This window comes from Pseudophryne corroboree, chromosome 8 (genome assembly GCF_028390025.1).
Source record: "Pseudophryne corroboree isolate aPseCor3 chromosome 8, aPseCor3.hap2, whole genome shotgun sequence".
In the NCBI taxonomy this organism is placed as follows: domain Eukaryota; kingdom Metazoa; phylum Chordata; class Amphibia; order Anura; family Myobatrachidae; genus Pseudophryne; species Pseudophryne corroboree.
Genome location: NC_086451.1, coordinates 306,453,488 through 306,481,278, shown reverse-complemented (window position 1 = coordinate 306,481,278; position 27,791 = coordinate 306,453,488). Strand labels below are relative to the sequence as shown.

The window sequence follows — 27,791 nt, the reverse complement described above, 5'->3', positions numbered from 1 at the left end:
TCTAATACTCACCCGGCTTCTTTTTTCCAGCATCTGTGAGGAGGATGGCGGCGCGGCTCCGGGACGAACCCCAGGGTGAGACCTGTGTTCCGACTCCCTCTGGAGCTAATGGTGTCCAGTAGCCTAAGAAGCAGAGCCCTTAAACGCTTAAGAAGTGGGTCTGCTTCTCTCCCCTCAGTCCCACGACGCAGGGAGTCTGTTGCCAGCAGTGCTCCCTGAAAATAAAAACCTAACAAAATTATTTTCACAGAAAACTCAGGAGAGCTCCATGTAATGCACCCCATCTCCTCTGGGCACAAGATCTAACTGAGGTCTGGAGGAGGGGCATAGAGGGAGGAGCCAGTGCACACCATATTAGAAAGTTCTTTTAGGTGCCCATGTCTCCTGCGGAGCCTGTCTATACCCCATGGTCCTTACGGAGTCCCCAGCATCCTCTAGGACGTAAGAGAAATGTGGATGTAGGAGCATAGTGAGGTAGGAACACGGTGAGGGGGCAGTGTGGATGTAGAAACATAGTGACGGGGCAGTGTGGATGTAGGAGCACAGTGATGGGGCAGTGCGGATGTAAGAGCATGGTGAGGGAGCAGAGATTGGGCCGTGGGAGAGGACGAGTCACTAGAGGAGTGAAAGGTGCTCGGAGAGCAGGCACAGCCAGACCAGGGGAGAGAAGAGGAGAGGGGCTGCTGCTGCCTCATCTCCAAAAGATTGGTACAGATAAGGGGCAGAGATAAAGTGATGGCAACCAGAGCTGGAGACAGGGAGGATAGAGGTCAAGTCATAGTGAGGGATTGCTGGAATACAGGGGAAGGGGTGGACAGAGGTCTGTGGAGGAGCTCCCAACAGCTTTAGTAAGTGGGCGTGGCCGTGACTTTATGTTACGGGGAAAGGCCAGTGAAAGTACTAGGTGTTCTATCCAAGTAATGCATCACTAGCACCATTTGCATGGCCTCATGTTACTTCTCTACATTATCTATGAACTAAACTTAGCTACATTTCATATTTTCAATTGTTATTGATGTATAAACCAGTGCAGCAGGTATGACGCGGTACTGAGTACCGGTACGAAATTACCAGCCGGTACGCAGTACCGCCAGGCCACCACCTTGCAGACACATTGTTCTAGAGAGGAGAGCGCAGCATGCACCTCTCCTCTCCTGCCTGCTCAGTCAGCCTGGTGACTGGCGGTTTCTCCTCTATCAAGTCCAGCGGTGGCATTAGATTAAAACGCTGGTTCGTGAGCCAATCAGAGCTCGCAAACCGGCAGCCAATCAGGAGTCGCCACTGCCGGACAGCGAGCTCTGATTGGCTCGCGGACCGCGCCAGATCTGAGATACAGAACGCCGCAGCAGGAGGAAACCAGGCTGAGGGCAGGAGCGGCGCGTGCTGTGCTCTCCTCTCCCCGATAGCAGCAGCAGACAGTGCCGGCCCCAGGCAGCAGCAACAACGGTGAGTTGCACTGCTGGGGGCATATCTGGCACTGTGGGGGCATATGTGTATCTGGCAATATGGGGGCATACCTGGCACCGTGGGGACATATGTGTATCTGGCAATGTGGGGGAATATCTGGCACTGTGGAGGAATGTGTGTATCTGGCGGCGTGGGGGCAAGTGTATCTGGCAATGCGGGGGCATGTGTATCTGGCAATGTGGGGGCATATCTGGCACCGTGGGGGCATGTGTGCATCTGGCACCGTGGGGGCATATGTGTATCTGGCAATGTGAGGGTATATCTGGCACTGTGGGGTAATATGTGTATCTGGCACTGTGGGGGCATATCTAGCACTGAGGGGGCATGTGTATCTGGCAATGTGAGGGCATATCTGTATCTGGCACTGTGGGGGCATATGTGTATCTGGCACTATTGGGGGCATATGTGTATCTGGCACTGCACTATTTGGGGCATATGTGTATCACGCCCCCATTTTCATTGGCCATGCCCCATGTGACCACACCCATTTTCTGGCACACAGTACCACTAAGAATTATTTTCTACTTGCACCACTATGTATAACTAATGTATCTTTAAAATTCTTAGGGCTCGATTCAATTCAGCACAAATTGAATGGCGCTGGGAAGGAAGTCCTGATGCTATTCAATTAAGAGTGCTGTTATGTCAGAGAATGCCGGTACTCACGGATGTTCAGTCACAAGAACCAGCATTCTCCGACTAGTGCCTGGCGCAAAGATAAAACAGCATCGCAGCTAAAATTGTCAGGTTTCTGCTCGCACCTCAGGAGGGGTGTGAGAAGAAATCCTTCTGTCAGGGAAAACAGCGCGATCAACTGAAAAGCTCCAGGGACTTCTTTGCGCTCAATTCAATTCACATTGAATTGAATAGAGCCCTTAATTGTAGATGAACACTTTTTTTTTTTTTTTTAAACAAATTCAATAATCTGAGGCTTTACTTGATATAGATGCATGTCATTTGTCATTAGTAATACACTTGTTGCAAGGTCCCCACTAATAAAAAGGGAATTTGTGTGAACTATGGAAATAATATGTAAAATTATGTCCCCATCAGCCACGTTCACTTGAGATTTCACAGGTCCCCATTTAGCATGGTCAGGCCATTACTTCATTAATTCAAATAACTGAATTTGTGTATACGCTAACAAAAATAAGATTTTACTTACCGGTAAATCTATTTCTCGTAGTCCGTAGAGGATGCTGGGGACTCCGTAAGGACCATGGGGAGAGACGGGCTCCGCAGGAGACATGGGCACTTTAAGAAAGAATTTAGTTCCTGGTGTGCACTGGCTCCTGCCTCTCTGCCCCTCCTCCAGACCTCAGTTAGAGAACTGTGCCCAGAGGAGATGGACAGTACGAGGAAAGGATTTTTGTTAATCCAAGGGCAAGATTCATACCAGCCACACCAATCACACCGTATAACTTGTGATAACAATCCAGTAAACAGTATGACAATAACATAGCATCAGTTCACGCCCGATGCAACAATAACGTAACACTTATTGAAGCAATAACTATATACAAGTATTGCAGAAAAAGTCTGCACTTGGGATGGGCGCCCAGCATCCTCTACGGACTACGAGAAATAGATTTACCGGTAAGTAAAATCTTATTTTCTCTAACGTCCTAGAGGATGCTGGGGACTCCGTAAGGACCATGGGGATTATACCAAAGCTCCCAAACGGGCGGGAGAGTGCGGATGACTCTGCAGCACCGATTGAGCAAACATGAGGTCCTCCTCAGCCAGGGTATCAAACTTACAGAATTTTGCAAAGGTGTTTGTACCCGACCAAGTAGCAGCTCGGCACAGCTGTAGTGCCGAGACCCCTCGGGCAGCCGCCCAAGAAGAGCCCACTTTCCTAGTTGAATGGGCCTTGATCGATTCAGGTAACGGCAATCCTGCCGTAGAATGCGCCTGCTGAATCATGATACAGATCCAGCGAGCAAGAGTCTGCTTTGAAGCAGGGCCGCCAAGCTTGTTGGCTGCATACAGAACAAACAGTGCTTCTGTTTTTCGGACTCTAGCCATCCTGGCTACATAAATTTTCAAAGCCCTGACCACATCAAGGGACTCGGAATCTTCTAAGTCCCGTGTAGCCACAGGCACCACAATAGGTTGGTTCATATGAAAGGATGAAACCACTTTTGGCAGGAACTGAGGACGTGTCCGCAATTCCGCTCTATCAATATGGAAATCCAGATAGGGGCTTTTATGTGATAAAGCCGCTAATTCCAACACTCGCCTAGCCGAAGCCAGGGCTAATAACATGACCACCTTCCAAGTGAGATATTTCAACTCCACCGTTTTCAGTGGTTCCAACCAGTGTGACTTTAGGAAGTCCAAGACCACATTAAGGTCCCAAGGCGCCACCGGAGGCACAAACGGAGGCTGAATATGCAGTACTCCCTTAACAAAAGTCTGAACTTCTGGGAGAGAAGCCAATTCTTTTTGAAAGAAAATGGATAGGGCCGAAATCTGGACCTTAATGGAGCCTAATTTAAGGCCCAAACCCACTCCAGTTTGTAGGAAGTGAAGGAAACGGCACAGATGGAATTCTTCCGTAGGAGCATTCCTGGCCTCACACCAAGAAACATATCTTCGCCATATACGGTGATAATGTTTTGCCTTTATCAGCGTAGGGATAACCTCAACCAGAATACCTTTTTCCGCTAGGATCCGGCGTTCAACCACCATGCCGTCAAACACAGCCGCGATAAGTCTTGGAACAGACAGGGTCCCTGTTGCAACAGGTCCTGCCTTAGAGGAAGAGGCCACGGATCTTCTGTGAGCATTTCCTACAGATCTGGATACCAGGTCCGTTGTGGCCAATCTGGAACAACGAGGATTGTTCTCACTCCTTTTCTTCTTACTATTCTCAACACCTTGGGTATGAGAGGAAGAGGAGGAAATACATATACGGACCGGAACACCCACGGTGTCATGAGGGCGTCTACCGCTACTACCTGAGGGTCTCTGGACCTGGCGCAATACCTCTGTAGCTTTTTGTTGAGGCGGGACGCCATCATGTCTATCTGTGGCAGTTCCCACCGACTCACAATCTGTGCGAAGACTTCTGGATGAAGTCCCCACTCTCCCGGGTGTAGGTCGTGTCTGCTGAGGAAGTCTGCTTCCCAGTTGTCCACTCCCGGAATGAACACTGCTGACAGTGCGCTTACATGATTCTCCGCCCAGCGAAGAATCCTGGTAGCTTCCGCCATTGCCGCTCTGCTCCTTGTGCCGCCTTGGCGGTTTACATGAGCCACTGCGGTGATGTTGTCTGACTGGATCAGAACTGGTTGGTCGCGAAGTAAGGCCTCCGCTTGACGTAGGGCGTTGTATAATGGCCCTCAGTTCCAGGATGTTGATGTGCAGACAAGTCTCTTGACTTGACCAAAGACCCTGGAAATTTCTTCCCTGTGTGACTGCTCCCCAACCTCGGAGGCTTGCGTCCGTGGTCACCTGGATTCAATCCTGAATGCCGAATCTGCGGCCCTCGAGAAGGTGAGCACTCTGCAGCCACCACAGGAGCGACACCCTGGCCCTGGGGGACAGGGTGATCAACCGATGCATCTGTAGATGTGATCCGGACCACTTGTCCAACAGATCCCATTGGAAAGTCCTCGCATGGAACCTGCCAAAGGGAATGGCCTCGTATGAGGCCACCATCTTTCCCAGGACTCGAGTGCAATGATGCACGGACACCTGTCTTGATTTCAAAAGGTTCCTGACCAGAGTCATAAGTTCCTGGGCTTTTTCTATCGGTAGATGAACCCTTTTCTGGGTCGCGTCCAGAATCATGCCCAAGAAAGGCAGACGAGTCGTAGGAACCAACTGCGACTTTGGGATATTGAGAATCCAGCCGCGTTGTTGTAACACTTTCAGTGAAAGAGATACGCTGTTCAGCAACTGCTCTCTTGATCTCGCTTTTATGAGGAGATCGTCCAAGTACGGGATAATTGTGACACCCTGCTTGCGCAGGAGCACCATCATTTCCGCCATTACCTTGGTGAAAATCCTTGGAGCCGTTGAGAGACCAAACGGCAACGTCTGAAATTGGTAATGACAGTCCTGTACCGCAAATCTTAGGTACGCCTGATGAGGTGGATAAATGGGGACATGAAGGTACGCATCCTTTATGTCCAGTGACACCATAAAAACCCCCCCTTCCAGGCTGGCGATGACCGCTCTTAGCGATTCCATCTTGAACTTGAACCTTTACAAGTATAGGTTCAGAGATTTTAAATTCAGTATGGGTGTGACCGAACCGTCCGGTTTCGGAACCACAAACATGGTTGAATAATAACCCCTTCCCTGTTGAAGGAGGGGAACCTCGACCACCACCTGCTGAAGATACAATTTTTATATTGCATTTAACACTATCTCCCTCTCCAGGGGGGAAGACCGTAGGGCCGATTTGAAAAACCGGCGAGGAGGCACCTCTTCGAATTCCAGCTTGTAGCCCTGAGACACAATTTCTATTGCCCAGGGATCCACCTGGGAGTGAACACACATGTGGCTGAAATTCCGAAGACGCGCCCCCACTGGCCCCGACTCCCCAGTGGAGCCCCAGCGTCATGCGGTGGATTTTGCAGAGGCCGGGGAGGACTTCTGTTCCTGGGAACTAGCTGTATTGTTCAGCTTCTTTCCTCTGCCCCTCCCTCTGGCAAGAAAGGACGCACCTCGGACTTTGTTTCTTTGTGAACGAAAGGACTGCATTTGATAATGCGGTGCTCTCTTAGGCTGTGAGGGAACATAAGGCAAAAAATTTGACTTTCCAGTCGTAGCTGTGGAGACCAGGTCCGAGAGACCTTCACCGAACAATTCCTCACCCCTGTAAGGTAAAACCTCCATATGCCGTTTTGAGTCGGCATCACCTGTCCATTGCCGAGTCCACAGGACCCTTCTGGCCGAAATCGACATAGCGTTTATGTCTCTTTGAGCATCTCTCATATAAAGAACAGAGTCTTTAATATGCCCCAGGGTCCACAAAACAGTATCCCTATCTAGGGTATCAAACTCCTCTGATAAGGTATCAGTCCATGCCGCTACTGCACTACAGACCCAGGCCGACGCGATTGCCGGTCTGAGCAAGGTACCTGAATGTGTATAAATGGACTTCAGGGTACCCTCCTGTTTGCGATCAGCAGCATCCTTGAGGGTAGCCGTATCCTGGGACGGCAGGGCTACCTTTTTGGATAAGCGTGTTAAAGCTTTGTCCACCCTAGGGGAGGATTCCCATCGTAACCTGTCCGTTGGCGGGAAAGGATTCGCCATAAGAATCTGTTTGGAAATCAGCAGTTTTTTATCTGGAGATTCCCAAGCTTTTTCACATAACTCATTCAATTCGTGTGAGGGGGGAAAAGTTACCTCAGGTTTCTTTCCCTTATACATATAAACCCTTGTGTCAGGGACAATCCTCTGTGATGTGCAAAACCTCCTTAATTGCTATAATCATATATCGGAGTGATTTAGCCAACTTTGGTTGTAACTTTGCATCATCGTAATCGACACTGGAGTCAGAATCCATGTCGGTATCTGTGTCAACAATTTGGGATAGTGGGTGCTTATGAGACCCCGACGGTCCCTGCGACATAGGATCAGGCACGGGTTGAGACCCTGACTGTCCCAATGCATCAGCCTTGTCTAATCTTTTATGCAAGGAACTTACATTATCATTTAAAACCTTCCACATATCCATCCAATCAGATGTCGGCGCCGTCGGCGGAGCACCACATTCATTTGATCCCGCTCCTCTCCCACATAGCCTTCCACATCAGACATGTCGACACAAGCGTACCGACACACCACACACACAGGGAATGTCCTTTCTGAAGACAGTTCCCCCACGAGGCCCTTTGGAGAGACAGAGAGAGAGTATGCCAGCACACACCCCAGCGCTATATAACCCAGGAATAACACAGTAACTTAATGTTAACCCAGTAGCTGCTGTTTATATACTTTTTTGCGCCTAATTATGTGCCCCCCCTCTCTTTTCAACCCTCTTCTACCGTGTATCAGCAGGGGAGAGCCTGGGGAGCTTCCACTCAGCGTGCTGTGGAGAAAAAATGGCGCTGGTGAGTGCTGAGGGAGAAGCCCCGCCCCCTCGGCGGCGTGTTTCTGTCCCGCTTAAATTTTATTTCTTTGGCGGGGACTCCTACATATATACAGTGCCCAGCTGTATATATATGTTCATTTGCCAGAATGAGGTCCCAAATGCTGCCCAGTGCGCCCCACCCTGCGCCCTGCACCCTAACAGTGACCGGAGTATGTGTAGGTGTGTGGAGCAATGGCGCACAGCTGCAGTGCTGTGCGTTACCTCCAGTGAAGATCACGAAGTCTTCTGCCGCCTGTGAAGTCTTCTTGCTTCTCATACTCACCCGGCTTCAGTCTTCCGGCTCTGCGAGGGGGGCGGCGGCGCGGCTCTGGGACGGACGGCGAAGGTGAGATCCTGCGTACCGATCCCTCTGGAGCTAATGGTGTCCAGTAGCCTAAGAAGCAGGACCTAGCTTCAGAGAGTAGGGCTGCTTCTCTCCCCTCAGTCCCACGATGCAGGGAGTCTGTTGCCAGCAGAGCTCCCTGAAAATAAAAACCTAACAAAAAACTTTCTATCAGCAAACTCAGGAGAGCTCACTGAAAAGCACCCAGCTCCTCTGGGCACAGAATCAAACTGAGGTCTGGAGGAGGGGCAGAGAGGGAGGAGCCAGTGCACACCAGGAACTAAATTCTTTCTTAAAGTGCCCATGTCTCCTGCGGAGCCCGTCTCTCCCCATGGTCCTTACGGAGTCCCCAGCATCCTCTAGGAAATTAGAGAAAATAAGATTTTACTTACCGATAAATCTATTTCTCGGAGTCCGTAGTGGATGCTGGGGTTCCTGAAAGGACCATGGGGAACAGCGGCTCCGCAGGAGACAGGGCACAAAAAGTAAAGCTTTTTCCGATCAGGTGGTGTGCACTGGCTCCTCCCCCTATGACCCTCCTCCAGACTCCAGTTAGGTACTGTGCCCGGACGAGCGTACACAATAAGGGAGGATTTTGAATCCCGGGTAAGACTCATACCAGCCACACCAATCACACCGTACAACTTGTGATCTAAACCCAGTTAACAGTATGATAACAGCGGAGCCTCTGAAAGATGGCTTCCTTCAACAATAACCCGAATTAGTTAACAATAACTATGTACAATTTATGCAGATAATCCGCACTTGGGATGGGCGCCCAGCATCCACTACGGACTCCGAGAAATAGATTTATCGGTAAGTAAAATCTTATTTTCTCTATCGTCCTAGTGGATGCTGGGGTTCCTGAAAGGACCATGGGGATTATACCAAAGCTCCCAAACGGGCGGGAGAGTGCGGATGACTCTGCAGCACCGAATGAGAGAACTCCAGGTCCTCCTTAGCCAGAGTATCAAATTTGTAAAATTTTACAAACGTGTTCTCCCCTGACCACGTAGCTGCTCGGCAAAGTTGTAATGCCGAGACCCCTCGGGCAGCCGCCCAAGATGAGCCCACCTTCCTTGTGGAGTGGGCCTTTACAGATTTAGGCTGTGGCAGGCCTGCCACAGAATGTGCAAGTTGGATTGTGCTACAGATCCAACGAGCAATCGTCTGCTTAGACGCCGGAGCACCCATCTTGTTGGGTGCATACAATATAAACAACGAGTCAGATTTTCTGACTCCAGCTGTCCTTGCAATATATATTTTTAATGCTCTGACAACGTCCAGTAACTTGGAGTCCTCCAAGTCACTTGTAGCCGCAGGCACTACAATAGGCTGGTTCAGATGAAATGCTGACACCACCTTAGGGAGAAAATGCGGACGAGTCCGCAGTTCTGCCCTGTCCGAATGGAAAATCAGATATGGGCTTTTGTAAGATAAAGCTGCCAATTCTGACACTCTCCTGGCAGAAGCCAGGGCTAGAAGCATGGTCACTTTCCATGTGAGATATTTCAAATCCACCTTTTTTAGTGGTTCAAACCAATGAGATTTTAGGAAATCCAAAACCACATTGAGATCCCACGGTGCCACTGGAGGCACCACAGGAGGCTGTATATGCAGCACTCCCCTAACAAAGGTCTGGACTTCAGGGACTGAAGCCAATTCTTTTTGAAAGAAAATCGACAGGGCCGAAATTTGAACCTTAATAGATCCCAATTTGAGACCCATTGACAATCCTGATTGCAGGAAATGTAGGAATCGACCCAATTGAAATTCCTCCGTCGGAGCACTCCGATCTTCGCACCACGCAACATATTTTCGCCAAATTCGGTGATAATGTTGCACGGTTACTTCCTTCCTTGCTTTAATCAAAGTAGGAATGACTTCTTCCGGCATGCCTTTTTCCTTTAGGATCCGGCGTTCAACCGCCATGCCGTCAAACGCAGCCGCGGTAAGTCTTGAAACAGACAGGGACCCTGCTGAAGCAAGTCCCTCCTTAGAGGTAGAGGCCACGGATCTTCCGTGATCATCTCTTGAAGTTCCGGGTACCAAGTCCTTCTTGGCCAATCCGGAACCACTAGTATCGTTCTTACGCCTCTTTGCCGTATAATTCTCAATACTTTTGGTATGAGAGGCAGAGGAGGAAACACATACACCGACTGGTACACCCAAGGCGTTACCAGCGCGTCCACAGCTATTGCCTGCGGATCTCTTGACCTGGCGCAATACCTGTCCAGTTTTTTGTTGAGGCGAGACGCCATCATGTCCACCATTGGTCTTTCCCAACGGGTTACCAGCATGTGGAAGACTTCTGGATGAAGTCCCTACTCTCCCGGGTGAAGATCGTGTCTGCTGAGGAAGTCTGCTTCCCAGTTGTCCACTCCCGGGATGAACACTGCTGACAGTGCCATCACATGATTCTCTGCCCAGCGAAGAATCCTTGCAGCTTCTGCCATTGCACTCCTGCTTCTTGTGCCGCCCTGTCTGTTCACATGGGCGACTGCCGTGATGTTGTCCGACTGGATCAACACCGGTTTTCCCTGAAGCAGAGGTTCTGCCTGGCTTAGAGCATTGTATATTGCTCTTAGTTCCAGAATGTTTATGTGAAGAGACGTTTCCAGGCTCGTCCATACTCCCTGGAAGTTTCTTCCTTGTGTGACTGCTCCCCAGCCTCTCAGGCTGGCGTCCGTGGTCACCAGGATCCAATCCTGTATGCCGAATCTGCGGCCCTCCAATAGATGAGCACTCTGCAACCACCACAGAAGAGACACCCTTGTCCTTGGAGACAGGGTTATCCGCAGGTGCATCTGAAGATGCGACCCTGACCATTTGTTCAACAGATCCCTTTGGAAAATTCTCGCGTGGAATCTGCCGAATGGAATTGCTTCGTAAGAAGCCACCATTTTTCCCAGGACTCTTGTGCATTGATGTACAGACACCTTTCCTGGTTTTAGGAGGTTCCTGACAAGCTCGGATAACTCCTTGGCTTTTTCCTCCGGGAGAAAAACCTTTTTCTGAACCGTGTCCAGAATCATCCCTAGGAACAGCAGACGAGTTGTCGGCATTAACTGGGATTTTGGAATATTCAGAATCCACCCGTGCTGTTTTAGCACTTCTTGAGACAGTGCTAATCCCATCTCTAGCTGTTCTCTGGACCTCGCCCTTATTAGGAGATCGTCCAAGTATGGGATAATTAATACGCCTTTTCTTCGAAGAAGAATCATCATCTCGGCCATTACCTTTGTAAAGATCCGAGGTGCCGTGGACAATCCGAACGGCAGCGTCTGAAACTGATAGTGACAGTTTTGTACAACGAACCTGAGGTACCCCTGGTGTGAGGGGTAAATTGGAACGTGGAGATACGCATCCTTGATGTCCAAGGATACCATAAAGTCCCCCTCTTCCAGGTTCGCTATCACTGCTCTGAGTGACTCCATTTTGAACTTGAACTTCTTTATGTACAGGTTCAAGGACTTCAGATTTAGAATAGGCCTTACCGAGCCATCCGGCTTCGGTACCACAAAAAGAGTGGAATAATACCCCTTCCCTTGTTGCAGAAGAGGTACCTTGACTATCACCTGCTGAGAGTACAGCTTGTGAATGGCTTCCAAAACCGTCTCCCTTTCGGAGGGGGACGTTGGTAAAGCAGACTTCAGGAAACGGCGAGGTGGATCTGTCTCTAATTCCAACCTGTATCCCTGAGATATTATCTGCAGGATCCAGGGATCTACTTGCGAGTGAGCCCACTGCGCGCTGTAATTTTTGAGACGACCCCCCACCGTCCCCGAGTCCGCTTGAGAAGCCCCAGCGTCATGCTGAGGCTTTTGTAGAAGCCGGGGAGGGCTTCTGATCCTGGGAAGGAGCTGCGTGTTGCTGTCTCTTCCCTCGACCTTTGCCTCGTGGCAGATATGAATAGCCCTTTGCTCTCTTATTTTTAAAGGAACGAAAGGGCTGCGGTTGAAAAGTCGGTGCCTTTTTCTGTTGGGGAGTGACTTGAGGTAGAAAGGTGGATTTCCCGGCTGTAGCCGTGGCCACCAAATCTGATAGACCGACTCCAAATAACTCCTCCCCTTTATACGGCAAAACTTCCATATGCCGTTTTGAATCCGCATCGCCTGTCCACTGTCGCGTCCATAAAGCTCTTCTGGCCGAAATGGACATAGCACTTACCCGTGATGCCAGTGTGCATATATCCCTCTGTGCATCACGCATATAAAGAAATGCATCCTTTATTTGTTCTAACGACAGTAAAATATTGTCCCTGTCCAGGGTATCAATATTTTCAATCAGGGATTCTGACCAAACTACCCCCGCACTGCCCATCCAGGCAGTCGCTACAGCTGGTCGTAGTATAACACCTGCATGTGTGTATATACTTTTTTGGATATTTTCCATCCTCCTATCTGATGGATCTTTAAGTGCGGCCGTCTCAGGAGAGGGTAACGCCACTTGTTTAGATAAGCGTGTTAGCGCCTTGTCCACCCTAGGAGGTGTTTCCCAGCGCTCCCTAACCTCTGGCGGGAAAGGGTATAATGCCAATAATTTCTTTGAAATTATCAGCTTTTTATCAGGGGCAACCCACGCTTCATTACACACGTCATTTAGTTCTTCTGATTCAGGAAAAACTATAGGTAGTTTTTTCATACCCCACATAATACCCTGTTTAGTGGTACCTGTAGTATCAGCTAAATGTAACGCCTCCTTCATTGCCAAAATCATATAACGTGTGGCCCTACTGGAAAATACGGTTGATTCGTCACCGTCACCACTGGAGTCATCGCCTGTGTCTGGGTCTGTGTCGACCGACTGAGGCAAAGGGCGTTTCACAGCCCCTGACGGTGTTTGAGTCGCCTGGACAGGCACTAATTGATTGTCCGGCCGTCTCATGTCGTCAAACGACTGCTTTAGCGTGTTGACACTATCCCGTAGTTCCATAAATAAAGGCATCCATTCTGGTGTCGACTCCCTAGGGGGTGACATCCTCATATTTGGCAATTGCTCCGCCTCCACACCAATATCGTCCTCATACATGTCGACACACACGTACCGACACACAGCAGACACACAGGGAATGCTCCTAACGAAGACAGGACCCACTAGCCCTTTGGGGAGACAGAGGGAGAGTTTGCCAGCACACACCAAAAGCGCTATATATATATCAGGGATAGCCTTATAATAAGTGCTCCCTTATAGCTGCTTTGTTATATCAAAATATCGCCATAAATGTGCCCCCCCCTCTCTGTTTTACCCTGTTTCTGTAGTGCAGTGCAGGGGAGAGACTTGGGAGCCGTCCTGACCAGCGGAGCTGTGAGAGGAAATGGCGCCGTGTGCTGAGGAGATAGGCCCCGCCCCTTTTCCGGCGGGCTCGTCTCCCGCTATTTAGAAAAATTAGGCAGGGGTTAAATATCTCCATATAGCCTCTAGGGCTATATGTGAGGTATTTTTAGCCTTTATAGGTACTCATTTGCCTCCCAGGGCGCCCCCCTCCCAGCGCCCTGCACCCTCAGTGACTGCCGTGTGAAGTGTGCTGAGAGGAAAATGGCGCACAGCTGCAGTGCTGTGCGCTACCTTTAGAAGACTGCAGGAGTCTTCAGCCGCCGATTCTGGACCTCTTCTGATTTCAGCATCTGCAAGGGGGCCGGCGGCGTGGCTCCGGTGACCATCCAGGCTGTACCTGTGATCGTCCCTCTGGAGCTTGATGTCCAGTAGCCAAGAAACCAATCCATCCTGCACGCAGGTGAGTTGACTCCTTCTCCCCTCAGTCCCTCGCTGCAGTGATCCTGTTGCCAGCAGGAATCACTGTAAAATAAAAAACCTAGCTAAACTTTCTCTAAGCAGCTCTTTAGGAGAGCCACCTAGATTGCACCCTTCTCGGCCGGGCACAAAAATCTAACTGGAGTCTGGAGGAGGGTCATAGGGGGAGGAGCCAGTGCACACCACCTGATCGGAAAAAGCTTTACTTTTTGTGCCCTGTCTCCTGCGGAGCCGCTGTTCCCCATGGTCCTTTCAGGAACCCCAGCATCCACTAGGACGATAGAGAAACTATGGTTAGAGTACCACATTTTTTTCATATCTCTAGAATCTTTAGAAGGGGTGGTCCCCGCAGGTGATGATCAGAAGGTTGGCCCCCATCCAACATGGAAACCAGTATGTGTCTGTCCGTATGGAATATAGATCGTAACCTAAACTTGGACATGGACTAGTGTGAAGAACTAATTAGTCTCTGCACTGAATACTAGTCAGATGGAACTTTGTTATATTTGCTGATAGTCCCTTGGCATAATTTTTCTGTTTATGGCTACATAAAGCCATGTTGACACTGTGAAGAGCCTGGGCCACTTACAAGTAGAGCAGGGAAACCGGAGAATGTGTGAATATGACAAAACAGGGAATCAAATGTTGGTTAGTAATCATTTAGATGATCAAGCATACATATATTTAATGTCATCATTTACCTCTTTGTGATTTGCATAGGATCATTCAATATGGGATCATTTTCAAATTTCTCCTTGTCGAAAAGTCTTCTAATAGCATAACCTGCAAGTTGCTCCATCAAAAGAAAGGTCTCATTGATGTGCATAAACATAGAGAAGTAATGGTCTTCCCCCTGGGAGCAAACATGTATACTCTCGGTGAGAAGAACGGTGGAGGTCTTCTCTAGTCTTGAGATTTCGTCCCATGAGATGATGAGTTTAACTGGGATAAAACAATACAACTGAATATTACTATACATGCACAGTTTAAAGATTTTTGGACATTTTAACTACACATTGCTGAGCACAACAGTACAAATGACAGGATTTGTGTTATTCAGATTCTCCCCGCCTCAGATTCCTAAACGCTCTACATGCTCGGATGGTGTAACATAATCAGATGTGTTCTGCTCAATGTTGTTATAATGATTTTTATAAGAGGAGACAGAAAATCTGCTAGGCAGCTCAAATGTAATAAAACAATCACATGGAGCGAGCGTTACCCGAGAGGATTATCACTTGAGCTAAAAAGTAGATTATAAATCTCTGAAACGATCAGGCCATCCGCTGTGAGGCAGAAGGAAAAACAGACCATTGCTACTGGCCAAACAACCCTGTATACTTTAACCTCATATGGATGCTGTGCTTGAAGAACTTTGCTTCAAGCACTGCATCCATATGGAGGTTTGAATATGCACCGTTGCTTTTACATACAACGTAAAATGGATTTATTTACTGTAGGTTATAATTATAAAAGGGAATCATAAACAAGGTCTTTGCCATTGCATTCTACTGTATAACATCTACAAAAGAGTGACATTAAACACATTTGAAAATGATACCTCTGGATTATAGTTTGCAAGATAGGGCCACAGCCTTGGTGGAGTACATTTATTTTTTGTTATCTTTTTTTTTTTTTTTTTTTTTACTATAGTAGATCTGTGAAATGGCCATCTTTAATGCTATCTGAGGTTATTGCGTAATTAACTACATCAGTCCACTGGCAGTCCCACCAATCTGGTGTGTGAAAAGCAAGTTGAACTTTTGGGAGCAGTAGTTTTTTTTTTTTTAAACAACCTTATCAATAATTTAGTGTAGCACAGTGGTTCCCAAACTTTTTTGAATCATGGCGCCATAGAGTATCGGAATTTTTTTCATGGCTCACCTAGGCCAAAAGTTTCTTATTGAGAAATTTAGAAGGAAGTATTAAATTAAGTAAATTGTTTTTAGATACCATCTTTAGGTTCAATTGTGTGGTGAGGGACCAGATTTGCTTCTGTTTGACCACATATTTTATGATTGACAGTCAACAGCACTGGTTTTGCCTATTACATGGACTATAAAATGTTTTAATTGGTCCTGGACCACCAACCTAGGCACCCCTGCAAGTGTCCTGAGGCGTGGGAGGCACAGAGGGAGGTTGGATGTGCAAAACACCTTTCAAGAACGTCTGGACCTCAGGGACAGAAGCCAATTGTTTCTGAAAGAAAATGGACAAGGCCGAAATCTGGACTTTTATGGAGCCCAGATGCAGGCCCACATCCACGCCTGCCTGCAGAAAAAGCAGGAAACGTCCCAGATGAAATTCCACCGCAGAATAATTTCTGCTTTCACACCAAGAGACATATTTCTTCCAAATATGATGGTAATGTTTAGACGTTACCCCCTTCCTGGCTTGGATCATAGTCGGGATAACCTTGTTAGGGATCCCTCTCCTGGCTAGAATCAGCCGCTCAACTTCCATGCCGTCAAACGTAGCCGCGGTAAGTCCTGATAGACGAACGGGCCCTGTTGCAGAAGATCCTCGCAATGAGGTAGAGGCCACGGATCTTCAAGGAGCATCTCCAGAAGGTCCGCATACCACCAGGCCCTTCTTGGCCAGTCTGGAGCAATGAGTGTTGCTTGAACCTTCTTCCTTTTTATTCGTTTTAGAATTCTTGGGATCAGAGGAAGTGGAGAAAACACGTACACCATCTGATAGACTCATGGAGTTGTCAGGGCTTCTATCGCCACCGCATGTGGGTCTCTCGACCTGGGACAATACCGCCTGAGCTTCTTGTTGAGATGAGAGGCCATCATGTCTATCTGTGAATATCCCCATCGACTTGTCAAGCACCTCAACACTTCCGGGTGAAGGCCCCACTCCCCCGGGTGCAGGTCGTGTTTGCTGAGGAAGTCTGCTTCCCAGTTGTCTACTCCCGGAATAAGGACCGCTGACGACGCCACAGCGTTTATTTCTGCCCGGAGGATAATTCTTGACACCTCTAACATTGCTGCTCTGCTTTTCGTTCCGCCCTGTTGGTTTATGTACGTTACTGACGTTACATTGTCTAACTGGACCTGAATTGCCCGATCTTGAAGATGATGTGAGGCCTGCAGAAGGGCGTTGTATATGACCCCGAGTTCCGGAATGATGATTGGAAGGATGACTTCCTGACTTGACCAACTACCCTGAAACTGCACTCCCGAGTGACTGCTCCCCAACCTCTGAGGGTTGCGTCTGTGGTTAACAGAATCCAGTTCTGAATTCCGAACCTCCGTCCTGCGACGAAGTGAGAACACTGCAGCCACCACAGAAGGGAGATCCTGGCCTTTGGCGACAGACAGATACTCTGGTGCATGTGAAGATGCGATCCAGACCATTTGTCCAACAGATCGAGCTGGAAAGGTCTTGCGTGAAACCTTCTATATTGAAGTGCCTCGTAAGAGGCCACCATTTTCCCCAGAAGACGAATGCACAGATGCACCGACACCCGGGTTTGCTTCAGGACATCCCGAACCATTGACTGGATTACCAATGCCTTTTCCAACGGAAGGAATACCTTTTGTGAGTCCGTGTCCAGTATCATTCCCAGGAATGGAAGCCTCGGTGTTGGCTCTAGGTGAGATTTCGGAAGGTTCAGAATTCACCCGTGATCATGGAGGAGTTTGGTTGAGAGAGCAATGCTGTCCAGCAACCTCTCCCTGGACGGTGCCTTTATCAGGAGATCGTCCAGGTACGGAATTATGTTCACTTCCTGTTTGCGGAGTAGAAACATCATCTCTGCCATCACCTTGGTGAACACCCTCGATGGCGTGGAGATACCAAATGGCAAGAACTGGTAGTGACAGTACTGCAGTGCAAACCGGAGATAAGCCTGATGAGGTGGCCAGATCGGAATATGAAGGTACGCATCCTTGATATCCAGAGACACTAGGAATTCCCCCTCCTCCAGACCTGAGATCACCGCTCTCAGAGACTCCATCTTGAATTTGAACACTCGTAAGTATGGGTTCAAAGAATTGAGGGTCAGAATTGGTCTTACCAAACTGTCCGGCTTCGGTACGAACAAGTTGGAATAGTACCCCTTGTTTAGTAGATGAGGTGGAACTGGAACAATGACCTGAGTCTGTACCTGTTTTTGGATGGCATGCTGTAAAGTTATACTTGCCTCTTGTGAAACTGGCAATCCTGATTTGAAGAATCTGTGAGCTGGTAGCTTTTGGAACTCCAGTCTGTAGCCCTAGGAAATAAGGGATCCTGGGGATCCTGGCACGAATTTGACCAGATCTGATTGAAGAATTGTAGTCGGGCTCCCACCTGACAGCCTTCCAGGCATTGCGGTCCACCGTCATGCTGAAGTCATTGAGGAAGCAGAGCCTGAGCTCTGTTCCTGAGCACCTGCTGTTGCTGGTTTGCGTGGTTTACCTCTTGCGCCACTGGAGGACATAGAAGCACATCTGGATTTGCCCTTGAACTTGGCCGTCCGAAAGGACTGTAACTTAGGAGCTGAATAAGTCTTTTTGGTTGGAAGATACGTAGACTTACCCGCAGTAGCTGTGGAGATCCATTTGTCTAATTCATCTCCAAACAAGGCCTCTCCGTGAATGGTAGGTCTTCCACGCCTTTCCTGGAGACCGCGTCAGCGGTCCACTGGCGTAGCAACAAGCCCCTGCGTGCCGACTCTGCCATAGCGGTGGTGCGTGCGTTAAGCACACCTATTTCCTTTATGGCTTCCACCATAAAGTTCGCAGAGTCCTGTATATGCTGCAGGAGTAAGACAACACCCCCCCTAGATAAGGAATTTAACCCCTCAATTAGGTTACCTGACCATTTAGCAATGGCTTTAGTGACCCACGCACATGCAATAGTGGGTCTTTGGGCCACCACAGCAGCTGTGTACAATGATTTGAGTGTAGTCTCAATTTTTACGATCAGCCGTGTCTTTTAGGGAGGCTGCACCAGGAACAGGCAATACAATTTTACGTGACAGCCTAGAGACTGATGCGTCCACTATCGGTGAATTTTCCCATTTTTTCCTATCCTCCAGAGGAAAAGATGAGGGCAACCTTTTAGGGATCTGAAACTTCTTATCAGGATTAGCCCATGGTTCTTCAAACAGGGTATTCAATTCCTTTGACAGAGGAAAAGTAACTGAGGACTACTTTTTTAAATTGAAATAAGATTCCTCACACTCCTCTGACACCTTATCAGGAATATGCAGAACATCTCTGACAGACTCTATAAGAGCCTCTATTCCCTGTGGCAGAGCTGCATCTTCCCAAACCCCCCCCCCCTCCCCCACTGAGTCCACCTCCCCCTCATCCATGTCTGACCTGTCAGAGTCAGACTGCAGGATATGGGCCAGAGATCGCTTTTGTGGAAAAATGGGAGAGGTTGAGACGCTGTTTTGGGGACTGAGTCTTTTCATAAACTCATCCACAGTCTGTTTTAAGTATTGCGTCTCTTTCTCATTGCGGGAAAATTTGGTAGAAAGAGTGGAGATCATTCCTTTAAGAGAATTAACCCACTCCGGTTCAGCCCCACTATTCTGTGAACCCTGAGTACCCAGTAGTGAGCCCCCTGGTGAAGAGGAACACTCCGCTGTACAAGAAACACACTCTTCGCCTGACATAATGTAAATGTGACAGCGCACACACACAGGAAAAGGTTAAGCACAAGTAATCCACAAAGAGCCCTTCAGGGAGACACAGAGTTGTTTGGAGCCAGTCCCCACCGCGCCCTTACCGCTAATGCCAAGCTTAGCCGGGTCGCAGACTAAGTACCCTGATAGGGGACTTAGGTGGTCATTCCAAGTTGATCGCAGCCAGCAACTTTTTGCTGCTGCTGCGATGAACTAGTATACGTCTATGGGGGAGTGTATTTTAGCTTAGCAGGGCTGTGATCGCTTGTGCAGCCCTGCCAAGCTGAAATATTTCAAGCAGAATTAGACTAGGCCTATACCTGCAATGGATCCAACGATGATGGGCCCGGCTTTGACGTCACTCTTCCGCCCTCCGTTCTGCTGGACACGCCTGCGTTATACTCACCACTCCCCGAAAACGGCTCCAAACGGTCCGGATCCGTCCTGGCATGCCTCCTTCCTGTCAATCTTCGTAGCGGTCGGCTCTGCAACCTTTGTAAATCTTCCTTTGTAAGTCGCAACGGGGTCGCCGGGCAACGTCGAGCACGCGCACTGCGCCCGTCGTGCATGCGCATTTCACACCCGTTTGCCCCGCAGCGATAAACCGCTGCGTGCAAACGGGTCGGAATGACCCCCTTAGTACACTAATAGTCGCTCCCCCCCTGCTATGACCCCCTGGTACCGCTGATGTAATTTGGAGTCACATCGGAGCAGCTGCGTGTCCCTGCCAGTCAGCGTCTGTGCCCACTGCAGAGGGAAAATGGCGCTGGTGAGCTGCTGGACCCTCTCATAGTGAAGCCCTGCCCCTTCCATGGCGCGCGGTCTTCCCGCTTTTTTTTATACTGGCGGAGGTCATTTTTGTGCTTAAAATGGAGCAGAACCGTTTTAAGGCTGTGTTTGCCAGTTTGGGTACTGTGTACAGTGTACTGAGACACAGTTGTGTACTGTGGAGACGCATTCAGAGCAGTTTAGAAGCCATGCGTTTCCATACCCTCGTGCCACCATAATGGCTGGCGCCCCGATAACCGGGACGCTGGCTCAGTACTCACCACTCTTCATTCTGCTGGCTCTGTTAGGGGTGGCGGCGTGCTGCGGTAATGTACGCTCGCCGTAGTGGGGCTTGCGAATATTTCCCTCAGGAGGTCAGTGTCCTGTCAGCGGGGAACAGGACCATTAACCCTTCAAGAGGTTGAGCCGCCGTCCCCCCCCCCACCCCTCCCCCCTCCTAAGTCCCACGAAGCAGGCAGGCTGGTGCCAACCAGCCCTGCCTGAAAATAACATAAAAAATGAATGCAGAAACCTCTTCAGGAGCTTCCTTCAGCGTGACCGGCTCCTACGGGCACACATTTCTAAACTGAGTCTGGTAGGAGGGGCATAGAGGGAGGAGCCAGCCAACACTGTCAAATTCTTAATGTGCCCATGGCTCCTAGTGGGGTATAATACTAAATGGACCCCAGTATCCTCTAGGACGTAAGAGAAATTATCCGGGTCGAATTTTTCACCTCGGCTCGCGGTGCAGTGTGAACGGGTAAACCAGGTTGATGTAACCTGGCACCGGATCGCTGATTAGGCAAAGGCAGCGTTTGGAGATCATCTCCTCTCCAAGCGCCGCCCGGCACATGTTGGCGGTGACTCCACCAATCCGGCAATAAGCCAGGATGGGCCGCCAGTATGAAAGGAGTCTCAGCCAGGTTGTACCTGAAAGGGGTATAACAATATAAGTTTTCTATATATTCTAGGTGTATCCATTGCGGACTGACATTTTAAAAGATCCACAGGTGGTTCTTGGTATGTCACTTGTGATTCTGTGAGGACCTGGAAAACATGCTTTTGAGAAGAATTGATTTAGACTACAGCAGAATACAAGTGAAAGTTGTACATCATGGAATAGAGCTTTTCTTCTTAAGACAACCGTCTTAAAGAGGACAGATCATATCTCTAAATTACAGAGCAGGAGGAGTTGTGCCATTATATAAAATATATATTTGATGTAATCTCTCCATTATTAGAATGATATTTATTATCCATAAGAAGCTCTAACACGCCCAGTGCCCAGTAATCAAAATAGATTATTTCAAATCTAAATAGCCCCCCTGCAGTCCTTCGGTCTTTACTTGCTCTGAACTCTCAATGACATTCTATGTACGTTGAAGATGGCAAATGGAACAGGGATACGGGACTTTGTCACACATCTATATTTCCTCTATACTACTGAAATCACACAATCAGATTTTTCAAAAAAAGAAAAAAAGGACTGGTTTACAATTAATTTATTTGGACCAATTTTAATGAACAGACTTACACTCGGAGCCTAGCAGGAATGAATAGAAGCTTAGGAAGTCGGTGCTTAGATACAGCCATCCCTGACAGGGCACTCTCCCCCTCCAGTAGCTGCATGAGTAATAGGTCACCAGCTTCTCCTGATCTGGCAGCCCAAAGCATTTCTCAAACTTCAAAAGAGCTTCACGGAATTTTTCAGGATCCTCTTCTTTTACAAAGGAACCCTTTCCTTCTTCAGCAATGAGTCCCTTAAAAGAAATTGCAAAGTGAGGATATGCAGTTTCTCCTCATTCCACCGACATCACTCCCACACATTTTTACTTATTCTCCATAACCTCCTTAATATATTCCTAACATAGATGCTGTTTCACTATTGATAACATAAGTACATTGAGAACTTGCTGTTAAGCATGAATTGCTAGTCGCACTTGCAGTTTCATGTTGGTGAAAGATAAGTGAGAATTGCTTGATGCCCATAACAACCAGCAAGAAGATAAAAGATGGTTTCAGTGTGTGGAGGAGGGACAGTATATTAGAAAAAATAGGATTTTAATAACCTACCGGTAAATCCTTTTCTCATAGTCCATAGAGGATGCTGGGGTCCACATTAGTACCATGGGGTATAGATGGGTCCACAAGGAGCCATTGACACTAAGAGTTTAAGAGTGTGGGCTGGCTCCTCCCTCTATGCCTCTCCTACCAGACTCAGTCTAGAAACTGTGCCCGAGGAGAAGGACATACTTCGAGAGAAGGAAATACAGAGATAGTAGCCAGATTCATACCAGCTCACACAAACAACGCAAACCAAGCTAACTAGCTTGAAACTAGGTACAGCAGGTGTTTTCAATAGTATGCGCAATAAACTTGGAGTGCAGCTATATCAAGTGTAAAAAGAGGTGTATCCCACACTTCAAGAAATATAACAATGGAAAAAGAAAACTTTCACATATGACAATAGCGCTCACCAAGTGACATGCAAAAGTGTGTGAACAACTAGTAATAAAATGCATTCACCCTTAATAAAGGTATTTCTCATTGGTGAAATGAATGGAGTATGGAGATTCACTCTAGGGGATCCTCATAACAAGCATCGATATTCAAATAGAGCAGATGAATTCCCAAAAATCTGAAAGATAAGTGCCTCTTTCCCCAATATGTATGGGTATAAAATAAGAGGCACCATTAAACACAGACCATAGTGTAGTAGTTTTGATAAAAACACGCACTGGTTTTAATGCACAGATAAAACTTACAAGAAGTTAAAAGAACAAAAGCATGTCATAAAAGACTTCATGGGATAACACAGATGTTATATCACCCAACGATTCCTTGCAGCCACAGCAGATGGTATTGGTATCTCCAAGTGTCCACTAGCATGCAGGATAACAGTGGGTAATTGTGTCCAGATGTCCCAGGGTCAGTCACAAATTAAAAACAAGAGCCACGCTTAACGCGTATCGGACCAAACGTCCTTCATCAGAAGCGTGGATTAATGGCTCCAAACTGGTGTTGTTATACCGTACTGATTGATGGTCCCAGCTGTCTCCAATTGTCATCCGCTCGTCGGATGGCAAAAGCCGGGTAGTGTGTTTCAGCACATACGATATCCCGGCGTCCCAATCCTCCCCTGGGAAATGTGTTACTGCACAGTCCGGGACTCTATGTCATATCTGTTATGAGATCCTTGTACAAGGGAATGACTGGATGGTGGTTCTGTGCGTTTCCTGGTCAGTGAAACGCATATAAACAGCAAGGATATCCACGTATTACAGTGAAGGAAAGTCGATTTGAAGACTTCCGGGTATGTGGAACGCAGGTGACACGCACCGACGACTTCCGGTTTCGGGTTGTCATCATGCATGTGCGCTGGACGGAGCGCAAACGAGCGGATGACAATTGGAGACAGCTGGGACCATCAATCAGTACGGTATAAAAACACCAGTTTGGAGCCATTAATCCACGCTTCTGATGAAGGACGTTTGGTCCGATACGCGTTAAGCGTGGCTCTTGTTTTTAATTTGTGACTGACCCTGGGACATCTGGACACAATTACCCACTGTTATCCTGCATGCTAGTGGACACTTGGAGATACCAATACCATCTGCTGTGGCTGCAAGGAATCGTTGGGTGATATAACATCTGTGTTATCCCATGAAGTCTTTTATGACATGCTTTTGTTCTTTTAACTTCTTGTAAGTTTTATCTGTGCATTAAAACCAGTGCGTGTTTTTATCAAAACTACTACACTATGGTCTGTGTTTAATGGTGCCTCTTATTTTATACCCATACATATTGGGGAAAGAGGCACTTATCTTTCAGATTTTTGGGAATTCATCTGCTCTATTTGAATATCGATGCTTGTTATGAGGATCCCCTAGCTTGAAACTAAGCAATAGCTGAAAACATTACTTAGCCAAGTAACAACGCAGTACTTAACTAAGAACAAAGTCGTACTGAGACAAACTACTACTGCAGGACAACGAAGCGCTGGGCGGGCGCCCAGCATCCTCTACAGACTACGAGAAAAGGATTTACCGGTAGGTAAAAATCCTATTTTCTCTTACGTCCTAGAAGATGCTGGGGTCCACATTAGTACCATGGAGATGTACCAAAGCTCCCAGAACGGGAGGGAGAGCACGGAACTGATTGGCCTCTGAGGACCTAAAATTTGGCCAATGTATCGAACTTGTAGAACTTTGTAAACGTGTTCAACCCTGACCAAGTAGCTGCTCGGGAAAGCTGTAAAGCCAAGACACCCCGGGCAGCCACCCAGGAAGAACCCACCTTACAAGTAGAGTGGGCCTTAACAGATGTAGGACACGGCAGTCCTGCCATAGAATACACATGCTGGATAGTGAACCTGATCCAGCAAGAGATCGTCTGCTTAGAAGCAGGACACCCAATTTTCTTGGGATCATACAGAACAAACAGAGTCCGATTTTCTATGACAAGCAGTCCTCTTCACATAGATTTTCAGAGCCCTTACAACATCCAAGGACTTTGATGAAATTGAGGAGTCAGTAGCAACTGGCACCACAATAGGTTGGTTGATATGAAATGCAGACACAACCTTCGGAAGAAACTGCTGACGTGTCCGGAGCTCAGCTCTATCTTCATGGAAGATCAAGTAGGGGCTTTTACAGGACAAAGCCCCCAACTCCGACACATGTCTAGTAGAAGCGAAGGCCAACAAAGTGACAGCCTTCCATGTGAGAAACTTGACCTCAATCTCCTGTAGAGGCTTGAACCAATCCGATTGGAGGAACTGTAACACCACGTTAAGATCCCAGGGTGCCGTAGGTGGCACAAAGGGAGGCTGGATGTGCAGAACCCCTTTCAAAAAAGTCTGAACCTCAGGGAGGGGAGACAGCTGTTTCTGGAAAAAAATGGATAGGGCCGAAATCTGGACCTTTACAGATCCCAACCTCAGACCCATATCCACACCTGCTTGCAGGAAGAGGAGAAACCGTCCCAGTTGAAACTCCACCGTAGGAAGCTTCTTGGATTCACACCAAGAGACAAACTTCTTCCAAATGCGATGGTAATGCTTAGACATTACTCCTTTTCTAACCTGTATCAGGGAAGGATAACCTTGTTCGGAATGCCCTTCCGAGCTTATATCTGGCATTCAACTTCCATGCCATCAAACGTAGCCGCGGTAAGTCTTGATAAGCGAACGATCCCTGTTTTAACAGGTCTTCCAGAAGAGGAAGAGGCCTCGGATCTTCCAGCAGTAGATCGGCGTACCAAGCCCTTCTTGGCCAGTCCGGAGCAATGAGGATCGCCTGAACGCTTGTTCTCTTTATGAGTTTTACAATCCTTGGAATGAGTGGAAGTGGAGGGAACACGTACACTGACTGGAATACCCACGGAGTCCCCAGGGCGTCCACTGCTTGTGGGTCTCTCGACCTGGAACAGTACCTCCAAAGCTTCTTGTTGAGACGGGAGGCCATCATGTCTATTTGAGGGACACCCCAAAGATTTGTCACCTCCGTGAACACCTCCGGATGGAGGCCCCACCCTCCTGGATGGAGATCGTGTCTGCTGAGGAAGTCCGCTTCCCAGTTGTCTACTCCTGGAATGAAGATTGTTGACAGCGCCAACGCGTGCTTTTCTGCCCAGAGGATGATTCTTGTTACCTCTGACATTGCAGCTCTGCTCTTCGTTCCGCCCTATCGGGTTATGTAGGCTACCGTCGTTACATTGTCCGACTGCACTTGAATGGCTCGATCTCGCAGAAGATGAGCCGCTTTGAGAAGACCGTTGTAGACAGCTCTTAGTTCCAGAATGTTTATCGGAAGACTGGATTTCCAGTTTGACCATTTTCCTTGGAAGGCTTCTCCCCAAGTGACTGCGCCACAGCCCCGAAGGCTTGCATCCGTGGTTAGAAGGCTCCAGTCCTGAATCCCGAACCTGCGGCCCTCCAGAAGGTGAGACATTTGCAGCCACCAGAGGAGTGAAATTCTGGCTTTCGGCGACAGACTTATTCTCTGGTGCATGTGTAGATGAGATCCCGACCACTTGTCCAGGAGACCCATCTGGAAGGACCGAGCATGAAACCTTCCGTACTGTAGAGCCTCGTAGGAGGCAACCATCTTCCCCAGAAGACGAATGCACTGATGAACCGATACCCGGGCTGGCTCAGGACATCCCGGACCATTGTTTGAATCACCAATGCTTTCTCCTCCGGCAGAAACACCCTCTGCACTTCCGTGTCGAGGATCATCCCCAGAAAAGACAATCTCCTTGTCGGTTCCAAATGTGACTTTGGAAGGTTCAGGATCCAACCGTGTTTCCTGAGCAGATGAGTCGTGAGAGCATTGGACTGCAACGTCTCCCTGGACGACGCCTTTATCAGTAGATCGTCCAGATATGGGATTATGTTCACCCCCTGTCTGCGGAGGAGAACCATCATCTCTGCCATCACCTTGGTGAACACCCTCGGTGCTGTGGAGAGGCCAAACGGCAATGCCTTAAACAGATAGTGACTGTCTAACAGTACAAATCTGAGATAAGCCTGGTGTGGCGGCCAAATCGGAATGTGGAGGTATGCATCCTTGATATCCAGGGATACCAGAAACTCTCCCTCCTCCAGCCCTGAAATCACCACTCTCAGAGACTCCATTTTGAATTTGAATTCCCTCAGGTAAGGGTTTAGCGATTTCAAGTTCAAAATTGGTCTGACTGAACCATCCGGTTTCGGTACCACGAAAAGGTGCGAATAGTAACCCTTGCGTTGCAAACGCGGTGGAACTGGGACAATGACCTGTGACATTTCCAATTTTCGGATGCTATCCTGTAGGATCGCCCTGTCTGTCAGCAATGCTGGCAAGCCTTATTTGAATAATCGGTGAGGCGGGAGTTCTTGAAACTCCAGTCTGCACCCCTGGGACACAATATCCTATACCCAGGGATCCAGGCCGGACGACACCCAGACGTTGCTGAAACGTCTGAGTCTCGCACCCACCAGCCCGTCCTCCAGGCTGTGCGGTCCACAGTCATGCTGAGGATTTTGAGGAACAAGAAGCAGGTTTCTGGTCCTGAGAACCTGCAGGTGTAGGCTTTTTGGCTTTTGCACGACCACCCCTAACGAAGGTGGTATGAGGTATGGACCTTTTTGTTCTAGTGGTCCGAAAGGACTGCGATGTAGAGGAAGAAAATAGTTTCTTTGTAGAAGGCGTAGCTGAGGGAAGAAAAGGTGACTTACACGCGGTTGCCGTGGAAAAACACGCATCCAATGCTTCCCCAAATAGAGCCTGACCTACGGTAGGTTCTCCACACTTCTCCTGTCTAGGGACTCTGTGTCATATGCTCCTACCAGACTCCGTTTAGAAAATGTGCCCAGAGGAGCCGGTCACAGCTAGGGGAGCTCTACAGAGTTTCTCTAGTAAAGTTTATGAGTTTATTATTTTACAGGGAGGCTGCTGGCAACAGCCTCCCTGCTTCGTGGGACTAAGGAAGGGGAAGATTTGTGGCGAGTGAGTCACCGACCCCTCTAGCAAGCAGGGGGCCAGTGTGAAGATGGCAGCATAAGGATAGGAGCGCAGTATTAACTGCGCTCCAGAGGCTCAGCGGTACATAGTGCGGCACTGTGAGGGATGCCCTGAGCCAGCGCCTATACCCTACATTGGACACACAGCCTGTCGGGGTCCCCGGATCTCAGCCAGCATAAATCCTCAGGTCAGTATAATCCTATGAAGAGCGGGAAGACAGCCCCATTTTGGGGGCGG

The 27,791-nt window shown here is 48.5% G+C and overlaps 1 protein-coding gene across 3 annotated transcripts in view; it reads right to left on the bottom strand.

The window, feature by feature from the left end:
* Positions 1-27,791, bottom strand: part of TBC1D8B (TBC1 domain family member 8B) — a 235,323-nt gene that overhangs the window by 120,213 nt on the left and 87,319 nt on the right. For all 3 annotated transcript variants that reach the window (XM_063937365.1, XM_063937367.1, XM_063937366.1), the window contains exons 4-5: positions 21,584-21,809; positions 14,360-14,600 (exon numbers count right to left, since the gene is read on the bottom strand). In XM_063937365.1, the coding sequence (XP_063793435.1) occupies positions 14,360-14,600; positions 21,584-21,809 (467 nt within the window). The remainder of the gene's footprint in view (positions 1-14,359; positions 14,601-21,583; positions 21,810-27,791) is intronic.